Here is a 19242-nt window from a genome sequence, read left to right as displayed (position 1 = left end):
GATAAGCAAGCTTGAATGGATTTTTCCAGGGTAATGAGAACTTTGAGCTCCTAAATTATACTAATTTGTAATTCTTTGAGCATTTGGTATATATTTGATAAGTGTCTGTTACGATACAGGCACCAAGTTAGGTCTTGCCCTTGGATCTCATAGTATGTTTTTCATGAACTTCTCAAGTGTTTAGTCATTGCTTGGCTGTTTGCATCGATCACACTTGGTATCTTTTTCTAGATAGCAGTCATTAGATGCCACTTTCCACTAATTTTCAACCCATGGGAACCTTGAGTATGCTTTTTTCGAAATCTTAGATCCTCCAAAACAGTGGTTCTCACTCAACCATGGGTGATTTTGCCCCCCAGGGGACATTTGGCAATGTCTGGAGGCATTTTTGATTGTCATGGCGGGTGTGAGTGGAGTGCTGCTGGTATCAAGTGGGTAAGGCCAGGCATGCTGTTTAACACCCTACAATGCACAGTATAATTCCCCCACAATAAGGAACTATCCAGTTCAAAATGGTAACGTTGCCAAGGTTGAGACACCCTCCCTGCTCTAAATTTATATTGCTTCCATGAACCTTTGGATTAAATAAAATTGTGAAAAATTAAGTTTTTTTTTTCTATCTTGGAATTGTTCCAGTAAACATTAGATAAAGAAGGGCTTATCTAAAATAGGCAAAATTTAGGACTAAAATGGTAAAATTGGGATAGGGATTTTTTTGGAGGGGAAGTAGTGCTAATTTTTCCCATAGTGGAAATGGAAATTAAAAATTTTGAAACAAGTGTTAGATACAGGCCAGGGAGAATAATTTGCTTCTAAGAAATATGGAGACTTTTGAATGTGTAGGTTGAATAAGTAGTATGTATTACTTTGATAATATGGAATTGTACTATACGCACACATAGCACATTTAGCATAAATTACAGCTGAGGAATTAGCAGTGTGATAGCTTACTAATAATTTATATGCTCTCATGCTTTGCTGCCAGGAATGTTCATGTGTGTCAGAAAGTTTTTTTTTTTTTTTTAAGATTTTATTCATTTATTTGACAGATCACAAGTAGGCAGAGAGGCAGGCAGAGAGAGAGGAGGAAACAGTCTCCCTGCTGAGCAGAGAGCCCAATGTGGGGCTCGATCCCAGGCCCCTGAGACCATGACCTGAGCTGAAGGCAAAGGCCTCAACTGACTGAGCCACCCAGGCGCCCCAGGAAATAAGTTTTTACATGCTAGGCACTTTAAATATATCTCAGTTGAAGCGCCTGGGTGGCTCAGGCATCCAACTCTTGATTTCGGCTCAGGTCATGGTTTTAGGGTCATGAGATTAAGTCCTCTGAGTGGGGTTCCATGCTCATTGGAGATACAGCTTCTATCTCTCTTGAATAAATAAATCTTTATATACAGGTCAAAAAGTTAAAAAAATACTATATACTTTAAAAATACTATATACTTTTGACCTATAAAGGTAAAAAATTACTATGTTTTATATATACACACACACACACACACACACACACACACACACACATATATGTATATTTTGACCAAAAAAGTAAAAAAATACCATATATATTTTTGCCTCCTCTACCTTCTTTCCTTACACCTAGCATATACATATATCTTAATTTTCACAAACCTAAAGGTAGATCCAGCTTTTTTTAATATAGGAAAAATTGCCTTTAGGAGACAAAAGATTTTCTCATTTCATCTCATTTGTGCTTAATTTATAATCTTATTTATAGTTGATGAGTACTTGTCTTACAAAAAACTATTCATGAAGGCTTAGGAGTGTTAAAGTACAGGAAATCTATATTTGGCAGTTACTCTCTTGCTCTGAGAATTATTGTGATATATTTAATTTACTTAGAAGTCTTCTATAAAGTGCTCTGGCAGTTTTCCATGTGTGGAATCCCATAATGGGTTTTATTTCAAGGCAGTGGACATAGCTAAACTCTTATTGAAAATTTGGTAATGGGGAGCTTCTGATGTTGTCTCTGGGAGGCAGGTTTACTCAGGATATAGTTATTGCCATAGGTAAGTTTTGAGCCAACACTTTGAGAGAATATCGAGAAACCTATTTCAGGATAATATAGAGACAATTATTTTTTCAGAATTAGGAAAAAAATGAATTATTTTAAAAATACATAATGGTGGAAAGTGTGATTACACTAATACTAAAACATGGTCTTGGTCTATGGATTTTAATTTTTGAAAAGTATGGATCGCATCAAGTCTTAATAATTTTATGACTCTGGGAAAGTATTAAGCCTTTGGAGTCCTAATTTTCTACTTACTAATCATTAGATGGTTCTGGGGATTAAAGGAGATAACGTATAATAATCAATATAATGAATAATATGAAGGACTTAATAAAGGCAATTATTTTAATATACATTATATAATTGAGCATAAAGTGAGCTTAAAACAGAACATAATTGCAAAATATTCATAATACCAGTGTCTCTTAATATTTCAATAACAGTCGTGCCAAAAAATAAGAAAAAAATTTTCAAACTTTAAGTGAAACAGCTCTCTTGTTGCAGGTCTTCTCAGAACTTTAATTGGTTATTGTGTATACTTGAGAAGAAAATACACAATACTTTGCAAAATTTTCCACTTTAAATCCTATTAAATTTTCCCATTCTCATGGTACACAGTTTGAGAGACACTGACTTTGAAAGTACCTCACCTAGCACATTCCAGTATCATGATACTAGAAGATTTATGCTTCTAGTTGGTTCTCATATTGACGTTGAGCATGGGTTTGAACATCTGGAAGGACTCCTGAGATATGTAGTTCAGTATTCTCCTAAGTTGTATCTTTGGGACATCAGTGGTTTTGACAAGATTTTTGTTGACAGTTCATTCTCTTCCCTCCTTTGAGGAGAAGCAAACCAATAATTTAGTCATTGTGTGTATGTGTGTTAGATACTATAAGGATTTAAGAATAATCAGGTAGCAGTTCCTTAGCTCTGCTCTCAACAGTATTTTTTAACCTTTTTGTCCTCTCTACTTTCTTCCCTTACCCCTGACATGCCTCTGTCCCTGTCACATGGGATGGGCCTGTCTGCTTTGCTGGTTTCTCCTCTACTTAACCCTTACTTGTTGGGTTTTCCAGAACTTAGTTCCTAGATATCTTCTCATCTACCTTTATTTTCTAGGTGATACTATTTTAGCATTATGACCTTACATTTCTTCTCTGTGCTGACAGTTCCCCAGATTATATCTCCAACCTAGATTCCTAGCTTGAACATCTTACTTCTGTGTCTAATTACCAATTACTTACCATTTCTACTTTGTTAAGTGTCTCAAACTTAATGTCTGAAACCCAAACTCCCTATCTTCGTTGCTGCTGCTACCTAGCATTGTTAGCTACAGAAGTAAAACGATGGGTCAGTCTGTAGTTGACATCCTCTCTAGCCTCTCCCCAACACATTGATATAGTCAAATGTGTAATTCCATTTAGGACACAGCATACATCATGGGTACTCAGCCTCACATTGAGAATTGCCTGTTTTGGGGTTGCAGTAGAACGGGGAATGTACATGTATGAGTTTCCAGTGTGCAGTCAGTTGTATGTGATAGCAAACATTCCATCAAGTAGAAGAGAATTACAAAGAATCTGCAATTTTGAGAGTTAGAGAAAGCTCACGTTTCAGCTTCAGTGTCATTTTTGAAGCAATGTCAGTGTCTTTGGAGGCATGCAGTTTTCTTCCTCCTTTAAGTGAAACTTAGCTATTCTTAGTAGCGTGTGGGAGTGTGTGAAATTTAATAAATTATTTTTAACAAGAGGTGCTTACTTGATTGTCGTTTGGAGGGGAAAAAGCATTTTATATTGCTAGGGTGAAAACTGTTGAATTTCCAAGATTTTTTTCTCACATAGGTAAGTTCAGAAAGCACGAGTTTATCTCTTTGTGCTCACTAATTACCTCCAGGTTTCATGCTGTTTTCCCAAGACTCATTTGTACAGTTTCCACATTCAGGTAGACCTGCATTTTGCAACTATGGGAGATGAAAATCTATGAGTCACATAGATTGTCTGACATTGCTGGAGGATTGTCCAATGGAATGTAGTTTCATTTTTAGGGATGAAGGTGGGAGGAAAGGAAGAATTTCATTTTTTTAAATGCAGCTTACTTGGAGAGAAGGAAAGAGTAAGTGCAGTATTCTAAGAATTCTTCTTGAACTTGTTATTCACAGGTCTCTTCCCCCTGCTTGACGCGGTCATTCAAGAAAGGTGGTGGCATTTGCTCTATATTAAGTAATGCAGTGGGTGAGCTTCCATTAATAGAAAAATAGAGCTTCTGTTAGTAGGAAAAAACCATTATTTGATCGGTTCCTACATTGCTTCTTTGATTCCTGCATTTGGAATAAAAACAAGCCATTTCCTCAGACAGTAGTGTTAGAAGTTATTTGTTACATTTCTGAATACTTTCACTTAGTACCCTTTAGGGTTGCTCGAGTTCTGTCTTTGCTACCTTGTAGAGGCAACCGTCTTGTTGCAGGTATAAAAATGATGCCACTGCTGTCATGAGGAGACATCTGCTGCGACTTGTCTCCGCCATCTCCCACTGCCACACAGGTGCCTCCCCCTTTCAATCTGACAGATTGAAAGCAGATGCGGTCCACACACTTCTGCTTGTGACTGTTTATGAAATCATGAGTCAGGGCCTCATTTCTTGAAATATTTTTAAGGTTGTGAACAGGTGGCCAGACTTCATTAGCAACAACTAGAGGGCAGAGATCACTTAGTGGCTTGAAGAGCCACCAAGTATCTGGTGAGTCCAGTTTCTCTACCATCAGCCCGGTTTCCAAAGAGGCAACATCCAGGTCAGCTGTGCCGTGGAGGGCGGGGCCAGACTAACTCTAGAAGGGTTGGGTCCCTATCAGGAATCCCGGTCTTACTCATTCTGGGAAGTCGCCTCAGGAAGCAGATGCCTGGTGACAAAAATCATCCAGTGAGTTGCAGTTGTTCTGAGGCACAAGGTGAAAGTTTATTCTGGGCCAAGAAAGGAGGACTAGGGGGCGTAGGATTAGGGGCCGAAAGAAGGTTGAGTATGTGTGGCAGGGAAGAGATGGGTGGGGTAGGAAGCTGTACTTGAGCCCCATATAGAATTCCAGATTCCTTGTTAACCAGAGAAGCTTGAGGGAGTGGCTCACCTCACTTCTCATTCTTCCTATCAGGATGTGGGGAGGTCTCCCCCTGTGGTACCTGAGGCAGAAATATTGCCAGTCTAGAAGACGTTCCAGCATGATTTTTTTTTTTTTTAAAGATTTTATTTATTCGACAGAGATCACAAGTAGGCAAAGAGGCAGGCAGAGAGAGAGAGAAGAGGAAGCAGGCTCCCTGCTGAGCACAGAGCCCGAGACTCGGGACTCCATCCCAGGACCCTGAGATCATGACCTGAGCTGAAGGCAGTGGCCCAACCCACTGAGCCACCCAGGCGCCCCTCCAGCATGAATTTTTAATCATGTTCCTTGATGATTCAGTAAGACAGCTGTATTTTAACTTTACCAGTTGGTGAAGGCTTGGAAAGGATGGGGCTTGAGATCTGGGGAGGAAAGTTGATTTTGGAGCATGGAATATTCAGTTCTTTGGGGATTATGATATTGTGGGAGAGCTGAGGAGATTGGACCTTTCACTGTTGTAAATGAGGAAGTTGGTAGCTTGAAGAAAAGGTGTGTCGAGATATGGAAGAGGAAGATAGAGAAGTGGGTAGGTGTTTAAAACTACGAAATTTTACCTGATTTGGTGAAAAATTCCCTGTCTCTTGGTCCTTCATCTGCTGGACTGGCTCTGTGAGTGCCTTTAAGTAACTTCTACGTAAACGCATTGAGTGCAGGCCTGTGGCTGACTCCACAGATAAGACCATGAGTCAGGCACGCTCCAGTGCTCTGCAGTCTAGCAGCAGGGATGATGGGGAGGCCTGCGGTGGGTGGGCCCATGCTTGTGGGTGGGGGTGGGGGGTGGTGGTTAGCTCTTCCGATAAACGGAAGGTATTTGGAAATACTTTTGATGAAGCCCTAGAACACAACTGGCTACCCCAAGCTATAATAAAACTATAATCTCATCCTTTGTTTCCAAACTATGCTATCAGATATTAGGGGAATAGATTTTGGCCATGTAGGCACCTTTCCCTCTTCCTCTACCCACCCCTCCACCGTGATTTTTAGCATTTGGAGAATTTGAAGGTTGGCCAATGCAGTTTCTGTTAGAAAAAGGATGGATGAAGGGGCTGGCTTGATGCCAATATGGATATTTGGCTAGTGATAATAATACCACAGCAGTTTGTCTTGACCTTTGTTTGACCTTATTCTAGAAATACTTTCTTGTTCAAAGCTTTCCATGGCAAGAGGGCAAAGAAAGCATAACATGAGAGTGTCTTGGATTGTGCTTCACAGAAACGTCTCTTCCAGGGAAAGATATTATGTGTGGACTGTCCTCTGGCCATTTCTCTTCCCCCACAGTTTGTTTGAGATGGATAATTGGAGGATAGTTTTGAAATGTCTCCATTACGTGATCTGTTTCAGTTAAGCACCTCTTAAATTTCTCATTTAAGCCCAGCAAGACTGGTATGTTGTCCTAGGTGAGACTCGGAGACTTCAGTACATGACTGAGTTCTCAGGAGTAGTCATAGTGGAGTCAGAATTTGTACCCAGAAGTGAGACCCCAGAACATGGCCCCTTAGCCAACCAAGCTGGCTCTTTGTGGAAGAACCCAGCCCTGGGGATCTCTGCAAGAGAGCTAGAACATGGACGTGGATTTTATCTCCCTTTGCTTAAAGGTGGTCCTCTTGATTGATGATTTGTACTAGTATTTTAAAATAGCTTCCGATAAGGAAAGGTGGTATGAGACCTAGAGCTTCCTGGTGCGAAGTGTACCAGAACCTATTAGGATAAGGTAATTACAGATGAATGTGTTCACTGATGGGCTCACTTGAAAGTTTGTGCTTCTTTTCTTCCTGATCTCTGGCAAAAGGTTCAGAATATAAGTATGGGTATATATTTTGTGGCCCTTTGTCAGGTTGCAAAGAAATGATCAGAACTATTAACAGTGGAAGATTATACCTATGTTATACTTGTGATTTTTTGAATATTATAAATGCAGTATTAAAAATTAGTGTATGAGAAGGCTGGCAACATATTCAATGTAGTCATTTTTGGAAACTATTAATGTTTCATCTCTGTCTCTTTTTATGGTAAATTTGGGTTTCAAGGAAGGTTTAGATTCCTTGCCTCTTGTCTTTGAGAGCTCTGCTGGGAAGCTTTTCATTGCAGAGACTAGCCCTTCATCTTTGTCCTTAGCACTCTGAAGCTGGTCTTTTTGTTTTTGAATCTCTGCCTTTTTTTTTTTTTTTTTTTACTCATTGATGTACAATTGTAAAGAAGTCCCCTTTGTTGCAATTTTAAAGGTAGTCTTTTAAGAAAGTAGCCCCATTATGGGTACCAATACAATTTGAGTCCTTGGGATATGTTTTAAGCAAGCTAGTGCTATTTAACTGTTCTGTGACATCATGCATATTTATGAGGAATCACCTGAGCTTTTATGATTTTAGGCTTTCTTTTGCTTGCTTACATTTCTGCAAGCTAAATAAATGTATTCGGTCAATATTTGAGAGCATTTGTGTACCATGCACTGTGCTAAGCATTGTTAATAAATATTACGTGGTTGCCAGGTGATAGACTGTCTTAGGACACCTGGGAGATGGCAGGACACAAAAGCACATTCTGGTGGAGGAGAGTCATAAGGAATGCATGCAGTAGACAGAAGTGCAAAAATAGACCAGAGATGAGAGATAGGGAGTATCCGAGAGCCTGGTTGCAATTTTTAATATTTGGGTTCAGCATGGCTTCACAAGGAAGCATTTGTGTGCAGCGTGGTAAGTGGGCCCTCCCCTCACATGGCTTCTGGTCTAGCGATGACGGATTCCTCATGAGCACTTACCATGAGGCTGGGGATTCTCTTAAGTACTGTGGACATTTCCTCCTAGTCTACTAAACTGGGGATTATTCTCCCCAGTATCATCAGAAGGAAATGGAAGTTTTTGAGAGTCAAATTGCTCAGATGAACATAGTTAGCAGGATCCAGATCTGACCTGAAGCCCATTCTCTTAAACATGGCCCAACAGCATGTTCACTCTTGAAATGTTTATGGAGGAATTAGCCAGCTCCGTAGATTGGGCTGCCTTATTTTTGGTTCTCATGTGTTGGGCAGTAACTTGGTTGGCTCATGGAAAGTCTGTGTTAGCATGAGCTTTCACACAAGCCTGTTCTATTTAAAAGGCTTTGGGGTTTGGGGTTGTGCCCAGTGGCCACAGAAGGTAAAGAAGCCACATGGTTACTGACTTCCATCCAGTGGGATGAGTTTGTTCTGTGTTGGAGAGTGGCCTCTGTTGACTTCCGCAAATCATTGACAACTTGAATTCCTGGCATTGCATTTCAGTGGTAGGATACTAATTTGGCTGGCTTATGTGTCATTGTGTTCAAGAACACATTATAAATGCTCATACTTAGAAGGGAATGTAAAGTGTGTGAAAGGTTGCAGTGCCCAGGTTACTGCTTATTTTGTTTATTACAGAATAGACCATATATATTTATAGTGATTGCTTTATTGTAATAAAAGTAAGTGGTAAAGGAGTATGTTGGAATAGAAACCTTTATGGGGGGATGTGGAAAGGAGGTCACGGGTTCAAGAGCCCTCTGTTATTCTTTTGCCCTTAGTGTGCTTGCGATAACATTTGACTCAAATCGACCCACTTTCAATGGTATGGCAATTTTCAGCATAGTCTGTCTTTTGAATTGAGTATTAACAGTTCTTATGTGCTTTGGCTAATTTAATTTCTGAGGTGTATATGTTGATCATTCTTGTAAAAAGAAGCTATCTATTTTACAACTCTATGTGTTATTTTTTATGGTCAGTTTTTAGTGATTCCCCCTCCATTAACTACTTCCAAAATTAAATGTTGATTTTTACAAGGTGATTTTCTTTTACTTAGGAGATAAGCTATGATTTGAGCACTTAAGCCGAACAGTTTATTCTTTTAATTTACTTTTTTTTGGAGTATAATATACACATATAAAAGTTATACATTACAAGTGTACAATTCAAAGACTTCAGAGGTCGGGGCACCTGGGTGGCTCAGTGGGTTAAAGCCTCTGCCTTTGCAGCTCAGGTCATGGTCTCAGGGTCCTGGGATCGAGCCCCGCATCGGCCTTTCTGCTCAGCGGGGAGCCTGCTTCACCCTCCCCCTCTGCCAACTTGTGATCTCTCTCTCTCTCTCTCCCTCTCTCTCTCTGTTAAGTCAATCAATCAATCAATCAATCAATCAATCTTCAAAGACTTCAGAGACAGAACGCATGTGGGTAGTCAGCTTCCAGATCAAAATGAAGAGAAGTATCAGTGTCCTCTTATTTGTTCTAATCCTTCCACCATCCTTCCCCACAAGGGTAACCGCTCTTCTAATACTGTATCTTTGGTTTTTTACTTCCTGTGAGTGAAAATTACAATTTGTATTGTTTGTGTCTGGCCGCTTTTGCTTCTCATTGCTAGACTGAATCGTATGGTCACGTGTAGTTGCAGATTGTTCATTCTTATGGCCACATAATGTTTCATTGTGGGTATTCCCTGATTTAGCCATTCTATTTTTTTTTTTTTTTAAGATTTTATCTATTTGTTTGACAAACATCAGAAGTAGCAGAGAGGCAGGTAGAGAGAGAGAGAAAGGGAAGCAGGCTTCCTGCTGAGCAGAGAGCCTGATGCAGGGATTGATCCCAGGACCCTGGGATCATGCATGACCTGAGCTGAAGGCAGAGACTAGCCCACTGAGCCATGCAGGCGCCCCCAGCCATTCTATTGTTAACGACCTATGTGCAGTTTCCAGTTTATTCTATTATGAAGGGTACTTCCATCAACCTTCTCATATATGACTTTTGGTGAATATATGTTAGCATTTCTGCTGAATCCCAGGTACAGCCATGCATTCCAGCATTTCTGTTGTATTATAATCCCAGATGTATACCAGGGATTGGAGTTCTTGGGTTCTAGAATACGCATATACTCAGCTTTTGTAATTATTACCGGGTGGATTAAAGGTTAAAGTCATTGCATAAATTTACATTTCCACAGTAGTGTAAGAACCCTGTTTTGGGGTAGATAGGAGGTGCATGTTGTTCTCAGGTCCATTTTACTTCATGTTTGTTTTCTGGAAAGGAATGGCTATAGCTGTCTCACTGATTCTTTGAAAGTTAAGTTAAATGTTTGTGTGCGCATTCTCTCCCCTTTTACTTTTCTGTGTTCAGGTCTTATATGTTAGATATGTATTTTATATCTCTCCTATGTACATATGACATATATGTATATACATTTTATGTGGAAAATATAATACTTACAGACTTTTAGGCCAGAAAGTTGATCTAGTTCTGGCTTCTCCAGTCTCTGAATTAGCAATGATCCTGCTTCAGTCTGTCTCAAGACAGGAAGCAGGAAGTTTAGGGTGGCCTCTTGGTAGTTAACTGATGTTGCTTCTTCAGCACTGAGGTGACATCTGCCTCCTTCTATCTTCTCGCATAGATGCCATGCCCTTTCATAGCTGTGGGAGAAAACTCATGATTCTTGTGACAGACTGAAATCTCTTCAGGCAGAGAGTCATGGCCATTTTTAAAACTGTAATTCTCAACATCTGCAGGACCTTGATCTCTGAGCATTTTGCTCTGAGGAATTTGGGTAAAAAACCCATGGACGATGGAAAAGAAAACTCCATGAGAAACTTTGCACCCCATCCCACGCCCGCCCCACTCTTTAAGGTTTTTGTCTTTTCTCCATTTTTGGGCTGTGAGGCACACTGACCTGCCCCACTTTTGGATGGGTTTAAAACACTGCTTAAAATGAAAATACAAAAAATGCAAATAGTGCATTAAAAAAAATCAGACTAATGAAAAAAAAGAAAAAGACAGCCTTGCTTTTTATAGAAAATGGATCATTCTATTTCATGAAATCAGTGAACGTGGAAAAACTCTGATGGATAATATGCAGTTGAAGGTTTTTGAATGTCCAGGTGGTAATAATATTCATAGAACATTAGAATAAAAAGGAGTTTTTTCTACTTAATAATTTAAAGCTCATAGATATTACTTAATAGGCATTTTCTTTTTTTCTTTACAGGCAAGAAGAGACTGATAGGAGAGTGAAAAATGTAAGCTATATTTAAGGGAACATTATTAATGGTTTTTTACTTATGTATTCTGTAATAAGGCAGTGGGATCTAAAAATATCCGATATGCTGTGAATCCTTTTTCTAGTGGAATTGTTCCCAGTAGCCAAGCAGTGAGGAACTCGAAGTATATTTAATATTAAATTGTAAATTCTCTGATGTTAGGGAGTAAGAGGGGCGATGGGACCAGGGGGTGGGGTGGGGTGGGTCCTTATACATGAGAAAGGTGGGAAAAACAAATGAACGTACTTCAGGATCTTTAGAGGAGTATGTCAAACCACCAGATCAGACTTTAAGGAAAAAGACTGCATGTTTAAAAACTGTGGGTAATTGCTCAGTGCAGTTATATGTCTAACATTCTGCATAGTAGAAGAATTTCTAAAGGTGTGCATGCTGTATTTAAAAAAATACAAGAGCACCCTATTAAGGAAGCTGAGGATTACTGATTTTAAGGGTTCATTCTAAAAGTTTGTCAGAAAAATCGATTGCTTTTAAAATTTAATTCGGTTTCTTCATAAATGTTCTTCCTTTATGTACTGCTAGAGTATACAAATTGCTGTTGGGATCTGAGCTTTTGGTCTGAGAATGTGCTCAGAGACAGAACTTGAAGAATAATTCATGTTTTTAATGATCCTTCTCCTTCACATAATTTAAAAGAAACTCTACTTCTTTTCAGCCTCCATAGATATGCTGTCTTCCATCTAGAGTGCTAACCAGTATCTGGACTTGCAGTTAGTTACTAAATAGACTTACCTTGTTGTTTTTGTGGAATTTTTCAAGGTTTTGATAACGTTGTACTGGCTGGGAAGAAAAGCACAAAGTAATCCGTACTATAATGGACCCTATCTTAATTTGAAAGCATTTGAGAATCTTCTAGGACAAGCTCTGACTAAGGTAAGGAAACCACATCTGGATGAGACGACTACTGTTCCCAATCCTACTACTTCCTCCTCCTTCCCCCCGCTCCCTACACTCCTTTCCTTCCACTTCTCCTCTGCCTTATTCCCCTCTTCTAACAAATATGGCGGCTCCTGTTATCTTTGTTCCACTCTAGATTGTGCTGAGTAGAAAGGGTTGTTACTGGTTTTATACACTACCACCAAGGAGTGAGTGAGTCTAGGTATTTCTTTCTTAGTTTTAGGTAATTCAATGACCTACTCATTTGCTTCCTTTCTAAGGCCCTTGATATAACTTAACTCTTTCTATATTAGGAACTCAACCTGTAGTCGAGAGGTGCTTTAGGACTATTACAGGTGTGGAATTTACTCAGTCTCTCTGTCTTAATATCTTGTCATGGGCCATTATACCTTCAATGCCCATGCTCCAGTTTCCCCATGATTCTGCCATATTGCTGCTTTTACCTGGAGAGCAGTAAATGCTGTTACATGCAATGTGATAAGGGGTTTAAATTAGACTCTTTTTCGTTCTAGACACATTTCTAGTCCTTTATATCTTGGAGTCCATCTTGCAGCTTTTGAATGTTTAAGGATTGTTTGAGGAAGAGTCCAGTGCTAGGGCTGACCACAGTTGTAGCAAATTTTCTTTTGTAAGATCCAAATGGGAAAATTAAATTTCCTAGGGGAATATTGATCCAGGGGAATTTGCAGTGCTCAGAAGAAAATAGGTAACTAAAATAATATGCTACTGTCTAATTAACAGTAGTTGCTGCATGGATTTTTATAATGATTAAATGGCACTGTACTGAGAAGGTATTAAACATTAGTCTGTGGCACATTGTAAGGATGTAATAAATGTTAGTTACCATAATTGGAAGATAGAAATGTTACGATGAAGATGAACACCTTGCCTTACATTGACTCTGATCTTCAAATACTTCTGCCTGAGCCCAGCTACATACATTGCAGAAAGATGAGATTATAGGTATTCCTTCTTGATTTTTATTGCTTTTCAATGGGAGAGAGTTGATAGTACTTCACTCAAATTTTTTGAAAGAATTAATTCAGGTATTAGAGTTATCTTGCACAAGTGTTGTTCTAGATGTTGGGAGAACACTCGCAAAAGGCCATCCTCCTAGAGCACCACTCTCTGAGGGAGACGGATGAACAGATAGGTCACTGCAGTGGGAGAGGATAAGGCTGTGACGGATGACGGTGGAGGTAGCTTGGGACATGAGCAGAGCCTTGCCTTACAGTTATGCCAGCTAAGAAAACTTCTAGTTAAAAATAGTATGGGACTTTGGCTCCTGTCTTAGTGCTCTCTTACAGCCTTTGGTTCTTTTTATGGCAGTCTGACTCAGATTGAATAATCCTAGTACAGCGTTTGTGCTGGGGAATTCTTTATTCAAAGCTGTTTCCTGTCACTAGTGTTAAAACAAGAGTAGGTAAAACATTTTCATAGATAAAACTACAGCTGTTTCCAGTCCATTATTATGGAATGGGGATGGCTATAAGAAGTGTGTCAGTGTATCTATCTGGTCACTGTTTTGCATCTGTTCTTGTAACAGTCACTTGTTCAAGTGTTTCACACTGAAATAGATCATGCTTAATGGCCAAATTAGAGTTTCAGTTAAAAAACACACTTGAGGGGCGTCTGTGTGGCTCAGTGGGTTAAGGCCTCTGCCTTTGGCTCGGGTCATGATCCTGGGGTCCTGGGATGGAGCCCCACATATGGCTCTCTGCTCAGCAGGGAGCCAGCTTCCTCCTCTCTGCCTGCCTCTCTGCCGACTTGTGATCTCTGTCTGTCAAATAAATAAATAAAATCTTAAAAAAAAAAACAACAAAAAAAACCACTTGGTAAGCTGTCATACCTGAGTCATCATATAAACTGGAGGTGACTCATTTTAAGTGACTGGTCAGAGGGAAGTTCTTGTAAAAGCCAGGCACCAGAGTCAGACTCAGGTTCTTTTATCACTGAAGTGGCCCATCATCAATAACTTGAACATTTTATGAGGTCAAAAATCATCTCTCTGTGTCAAGGACTCTGAGATTCAACAAGTACATTTCTAAGAAAACTGATGGATCTATAGATTTTCTCAGAAATTTAAAAATCTTTTTATATTTTGAGAAGTATTTTGGTGGTATCAGCACTAGGCCCAGCTTCCCCATCTCCTTGGAAATGAGATGCAAGTTGTAGGTGCTCACGTTTTCATGGCAGGCTGTCAACTCTAATGTCAGGGTATCTGGTGTCTGATGTATATGAAATCTCACATAAATCCACTAGACCTTAAGGATGCTTCACATATTGGTCAGGGAGTTGAGCCAAGAATGGACAGATCCAGTCTCAGCCAAAAGTGTGCCCAGGACAGCTGCTAATTATGCATTGTGCACATTCTCTTTTCAACTTTATCCATATGTTGAAAGTGTTCACAAATGAAAGTTGAAAGGATCGTACAACAAATACCCAAATACGTGTCATCCGACTCAGCTATTAAAACCTCCCCATATGGGCTTTACTTGTCTACCCATTCATTTGTTTCTACTTAATCATTTCAAGGTAAATTACAGATCTCTCACCTCTAAAAACTTAGCCAGCATCTCCTCGGAGCATAAGTATTCCTCCGTGTCGCTACAATGTCTGTTATACTGAAGGAAATTAGTAAATGTTCCCTACCATCTAATATCAAGTCCATATTCAAAATTAGCCAACTGTCTCCCAACTTTTGTTGACGGCTTATTTTATCTGAATTCTGATTTAATCAAGATTCACATATTACATCTTGGTGTTACGAATTCCGGCATTCTTCAAACTCTCTGTAGCTAGCTCATCTGCAGCTAGCATTTCTGATTTGTCTGCTAACGACACATTCACCTTCACTGTAGGAAAAAGTTAGTCATAGATATTCTTTGATTACTATATATTGGGACAGTGCTGAGGACTTTATAATTTTATTGAAATTCTAATTTTAGAAAGTCTAGTTTTGGGGCTCCTGGGTGGCTCAGTGGGTTAAAGCCTCTGCCTTCGGCTCAGGTCATGATCCCAGCATCCTGGGATTGAGCCCTGCATCGGGCTCTCTGCTCTGCGGAGAGCCTGCTTCCTCCTCTCTCTGCTTGCCTCCCTGCCTGCTTGTGATCTCTCTCTCTGTCAAAGAAATAAATAAATAAAATCTTAAAAAAAAAAAGTCTAGTTTTATTTTGCTATTAACATTTTCATAGAGAAATGTTATTCAAAATAATGCTATAGGGGTGCCTGGGTGGCTTAGTGGGTTAAAAGCTATGCCTTTAGCTCGGGTCATGATCTGAGGGTCCTGGGATTGAGCCCCACATTGGGCCCTCTGCTCAGCAGGGAGCCTGCTTCCTTCTCTCTTTCTCTGCCTGCCTCTCTGCCTACTTGTGATCTCTGTCTGTCAAATAAATAATGCTATATATACATACACACACACACACATATATATCTTCTAAATATATCTAACATATCTAAAATACCTAAATATCAGATCTTCTAAAGATTTTACTTTTAAATAATCTCTGCACCCAACATAGGGGTCAAGCTTACAATTCCAGGCACCTGGGTGGCTCAGTCATTAAGTGTCTGCCTTTGGCTCGGGTCGTGATCTCGGAGTCCTGGGATCGGGTCCTGCATCGGGCTCCCTGCTCTGTGGGAAGCCTGCTTTTCCCTCTCCCACTTCCTCTGCTGTGTTCCCTCTCTTGCTGTGTCTCTCTCTATTAAATAAATAAATAAAATCTTTAAAAAAAAAAAAAAAACAAAACCACAAACTTACAACTCCAAGATCAAGAGTCACACTTTCCTCACTGAGTGAGCCAGGTTCCCCCCAAATTATGCTTTTAAATGAAGTTCTGTGTAATTTACAAACCTATGGCTAATCATGTTTGTTACATTTCTATATATATGTCTTACATGAGCCAAACAAATATTTATTTGTTTGGATTCAGAGAACGTAAATTTTGAATACCCACAAGCAAGTCTGCTTTCTTGGCAGATCTAGGTTTTTTGTAATCAATGGAGATGAGTGAATTCTGTGGTGTGTGCTTGCTGTTGTGTCTTCTTTCTGTTCTTAAAGGTTTTTGTTAAGAAACCATATTAATTACAGTGACTTCATTATAAAACCTCCGAATATTTCCTGGAGGTAGGCTGACTATAATCTTATGAACTTACCTCCTTTTGGATATCAAAATTATAGTTGGCTTTATGCTTTGACTCCTTTCATGTTTATTGCCAGATAAATAATCACTGACTTTATCACTTGAATGTATTATTAGCTTTTCTTCTCTTAAAATGTTCCCCCATTATTTTTAAATAAATGATAGTCTTTTATTAAATAATATTGAATGCCTCCTTTTTTTTTTAATACCTCCTTATTGTTACAAAGGTGCCAAGTATATTGGGAAAACATTTACAGATTTATACTCTGATTTTTGCCAGATTTTCTTTTTTTGGTTCACAGAGAAATCTCATTGCCTCCCCTATCAAAAATAGCATAACTTGAGCTCTGCAAACAAGTAAAGACTGATTGCATTTTTGAAAGTTTATAATAACTTCTTTAAAAACTTTTCCTTTAGGCTCTAGAAGACTCCAGCTGCCTGAAAAGGAGCGGCAGGGACAGTGGTTACGGGGATATCTGGTGTGCTGAACGTGGAGAATTTCCTACTTCTCCAGGCAACCATAAGCGAGAAGACTCCTTCGAAAGCTTGGACTCCTTGGGGTCTAGGTCATTCACAAGCTGCTCTTCTGATATCACATTGAGAGGTGGACGTGAGGGTGAGTTGCATTTTTGACTGTTTACTTTTAATGTGTTTGCATGTTAAGACAGATTTGGGAATGGTAGGAGAAAAGTGGAGCAAAATCTATTGGGGCAAACATTTTTAGCAAAATGTGGATTTTCACAGAGACTAGACTATTGGACGGTTTTTTTTTTTCCTTTTCTTTCTCTTTTTTCTTTTTCTTTTCCTTTGTCTTTCTCATTCCTTCCTCACTGTATCACCACTAGAATGGTGATAGTTTTCACTTTTTTTTTTTTTTTTAATCCTTCCATGTTCAGAAGAAAGCAGGGAGACTATTGACCGAGACCTGTTGAATCAGTGATAATCGATCCTCATTCTCTTTTCTCCAGATTCAAGTTTAATAATCTGTGCTCGGAGGCCTATTCACTGATACATTTACACATAAAAAAGAAAGAGTCTGTAAAAGTCTGTTCTAGTTCCTGAATAATTTTCTCCCCAGAAGATAAAAAAAAAAAAAAAAAACTTAAGGAAAAGCAAGAAGAATATTTCCGTAATACTCTCCCCAAAATGATTGATACCTATCACGATGGAGTATTATGCTAAACTTTGATAAATTAAATAGCCGTACTAGCATGGTATTAGAAAACCTCTTTTGCTTCTCTTAGTCCAGAGTAAATCCAGGATGGTATGAGGAAAGAACATGCAAATGAAAGTTACTCTGTTATGAGAGGACCCTTCTTTCAAAATCCTGATCAGTTATTTAAGTGTATGTCTTCTTCCAGTGGCCATTGGGTGGTGTCAGAAATTTCTTACTGTGTACCTCTAACAATTCATATTTAGGTAGATTGAAACCACCAGTAAAATTTCTGTGCTTCTACCATCAACATGAAAACATTGAGAGTTCTGGTCGTGAATTTGTGCTAGATTGTTAGGGATTTTACTTTGCGGGTTATATTGATAATCACACTTAAATTTTTAGTTGTTTTTCCTAAGGTTCTTATTACAAAACATTTAAAACCTCAGCAAAGTTGAAAGAATTTTACAGTTGAAGACCATTGTTCTGGCCACGTAGTTCTACCATGACATTGTACTATGTTCGCTTTACACATATTTACCCCTACATTATTTATACATCTTGTTTTTCCGAGGTACCTTAGAGTACCTTATACTTGTCCTAAATACTCAGCACACAGTCATCAACAGCAAGCTTTGTTGTTGTTCTGATGTAGTTTTACATAAAAGTGATGTATGATAGATTTGGTTTTGAAAAAGAAAATTAATCAACAAATTAAGGATCACCAACCCCCACATTCTTAGGTTTTAGAGCAGTAGTGACATTTGAAATTAAAAAAGTAAGTAGCTATCTAAGAGTTAACTTTTATATTTGCTTCTGTGTTCGTTGGTTGTCTGCTCTCTGATAGTTGCCTGCTGTCCGACGTCTGCTCTCTAACATTTCTGTAGCCCAGATGACCAGCACAGTTTTAAGGAAATGAATCTGAGCTTATAATTCATCTGAGTGATTAAAGCTGTAAAAGCAGAGGCTGAAATTCTCAGCACACTATATTGCTTTGTGCTGACTGGATAACCTAACACATGCACTGTTTACATGTATCCTGCCCACAAAGACGGAGGGCATGTGGGAATAGACTTCCGGTGCTTCCCGTACGGTGGGCCTAGGGTGGAATGAAAGTCCTCTTGTTGGATACTTGCTGGAGTGGATGCCTGGTACATGTGACAGAAAGCAGAAGGCCACTGTGCCCTGCTTCCTGATAGTGGGGAGGGAGTTGCAGAGCTTGTTTGAAGAGGGTGGAAGGGAAGGCTAAGTCCTTACAACTGAGGAAGGGAAGAAAAGCCTATTGGCTGCACAGATAATTGAACTTTTGTGATCAGTATGCTGAAATTCTGCTACGTACTGGTTGTAATCCCAAACTGATCTCCGCTGTTAGGATAGTATTTTTAGGTTAACAGCATGGCAGAGTCAAGGTGCTTGGTTTTATATAAAACCCCTTATTCTACCGAGAATATTTGCCTACTCTGTAGAAAACGCCACTGGACTCAAAAATAAAGAGATTTTAAGTTTAAATATTCCAAAGTAGAATAATCTCCCTGTGTGTTTAAAATTTCACAGGTACACATTTTGGCAAAACTCTTGAAGATCTTTCTTCTTTGCCAAAGATGTCATCTTTAGGAGGTCGTAAAAATGAAGCATCAGATTGACTCTTAACCCTCCTGGTCTTAGCGGCTGCTGCTTCCTCCCTTTCTGCCTTTTCTCCCTTACCCTGTTCTGGCCTCCTGGTCTCACAGGGGTGTGCTCAACCACTTCCTGTAGGCTATTCTCAGTGTTACTGACTGTAGATTTCTGGTGAGCAGGAGAGAGGAGACCAGACCAGCTCCAGCACA

At 39.3% G+C, this 19242-nt stretch overlaps 1 protein-coding gene across 12 annotated transcripts in view; it reads left to right on the top strand.

Annotated features, from left to right (window-relative positions):
• Nucleotides 1-19242, top strand: part of LMO7 (LIM domain 7) — a 217253-nt gene that overhangs the window by 144343 nt on the left and 53668 nt on the right. For all 12 annotated transcript variants that reach the window (XM_059144334.1, XM_059144333.1, XM_059144330.1 and 9 more), the window contains 3 exons: nucleotides 11155-11185; nucleotides 11984-12097; nucleotides 16681-16879. In XM_059144334.1, coding sequence (XP_059000317.1) covers nucleotides 11155-11185; nucleotides 11984-12097; nucleotides 16681-16879 — 344 coding nt within the window. The remainder of the gene's footprint in view (nucleotides 1-11154; nucleotides 11186-11983; nucleotides 12098-16680; nucleotides 16880-19242) is intronic.

Source organism: Mustela lutreola, chromosome 13 (genome assembly GCF_030435805.1).
Source record: "Mustela lutreola isolate mMusLut2 chromosome 13, mMusLut2.pri, whole genome shotgun sequence".
NCBI lineage: Eukaryota > Metazoa > Chordata > Mammalia > Carnivora > Mustelidae > Mustela > Mustela lutreola.
The sequence above is the reverse complement of the archived record's forward strand: the minus strand, read 5'-3'. Positions and strand labels throughout refer to the sequence as shown.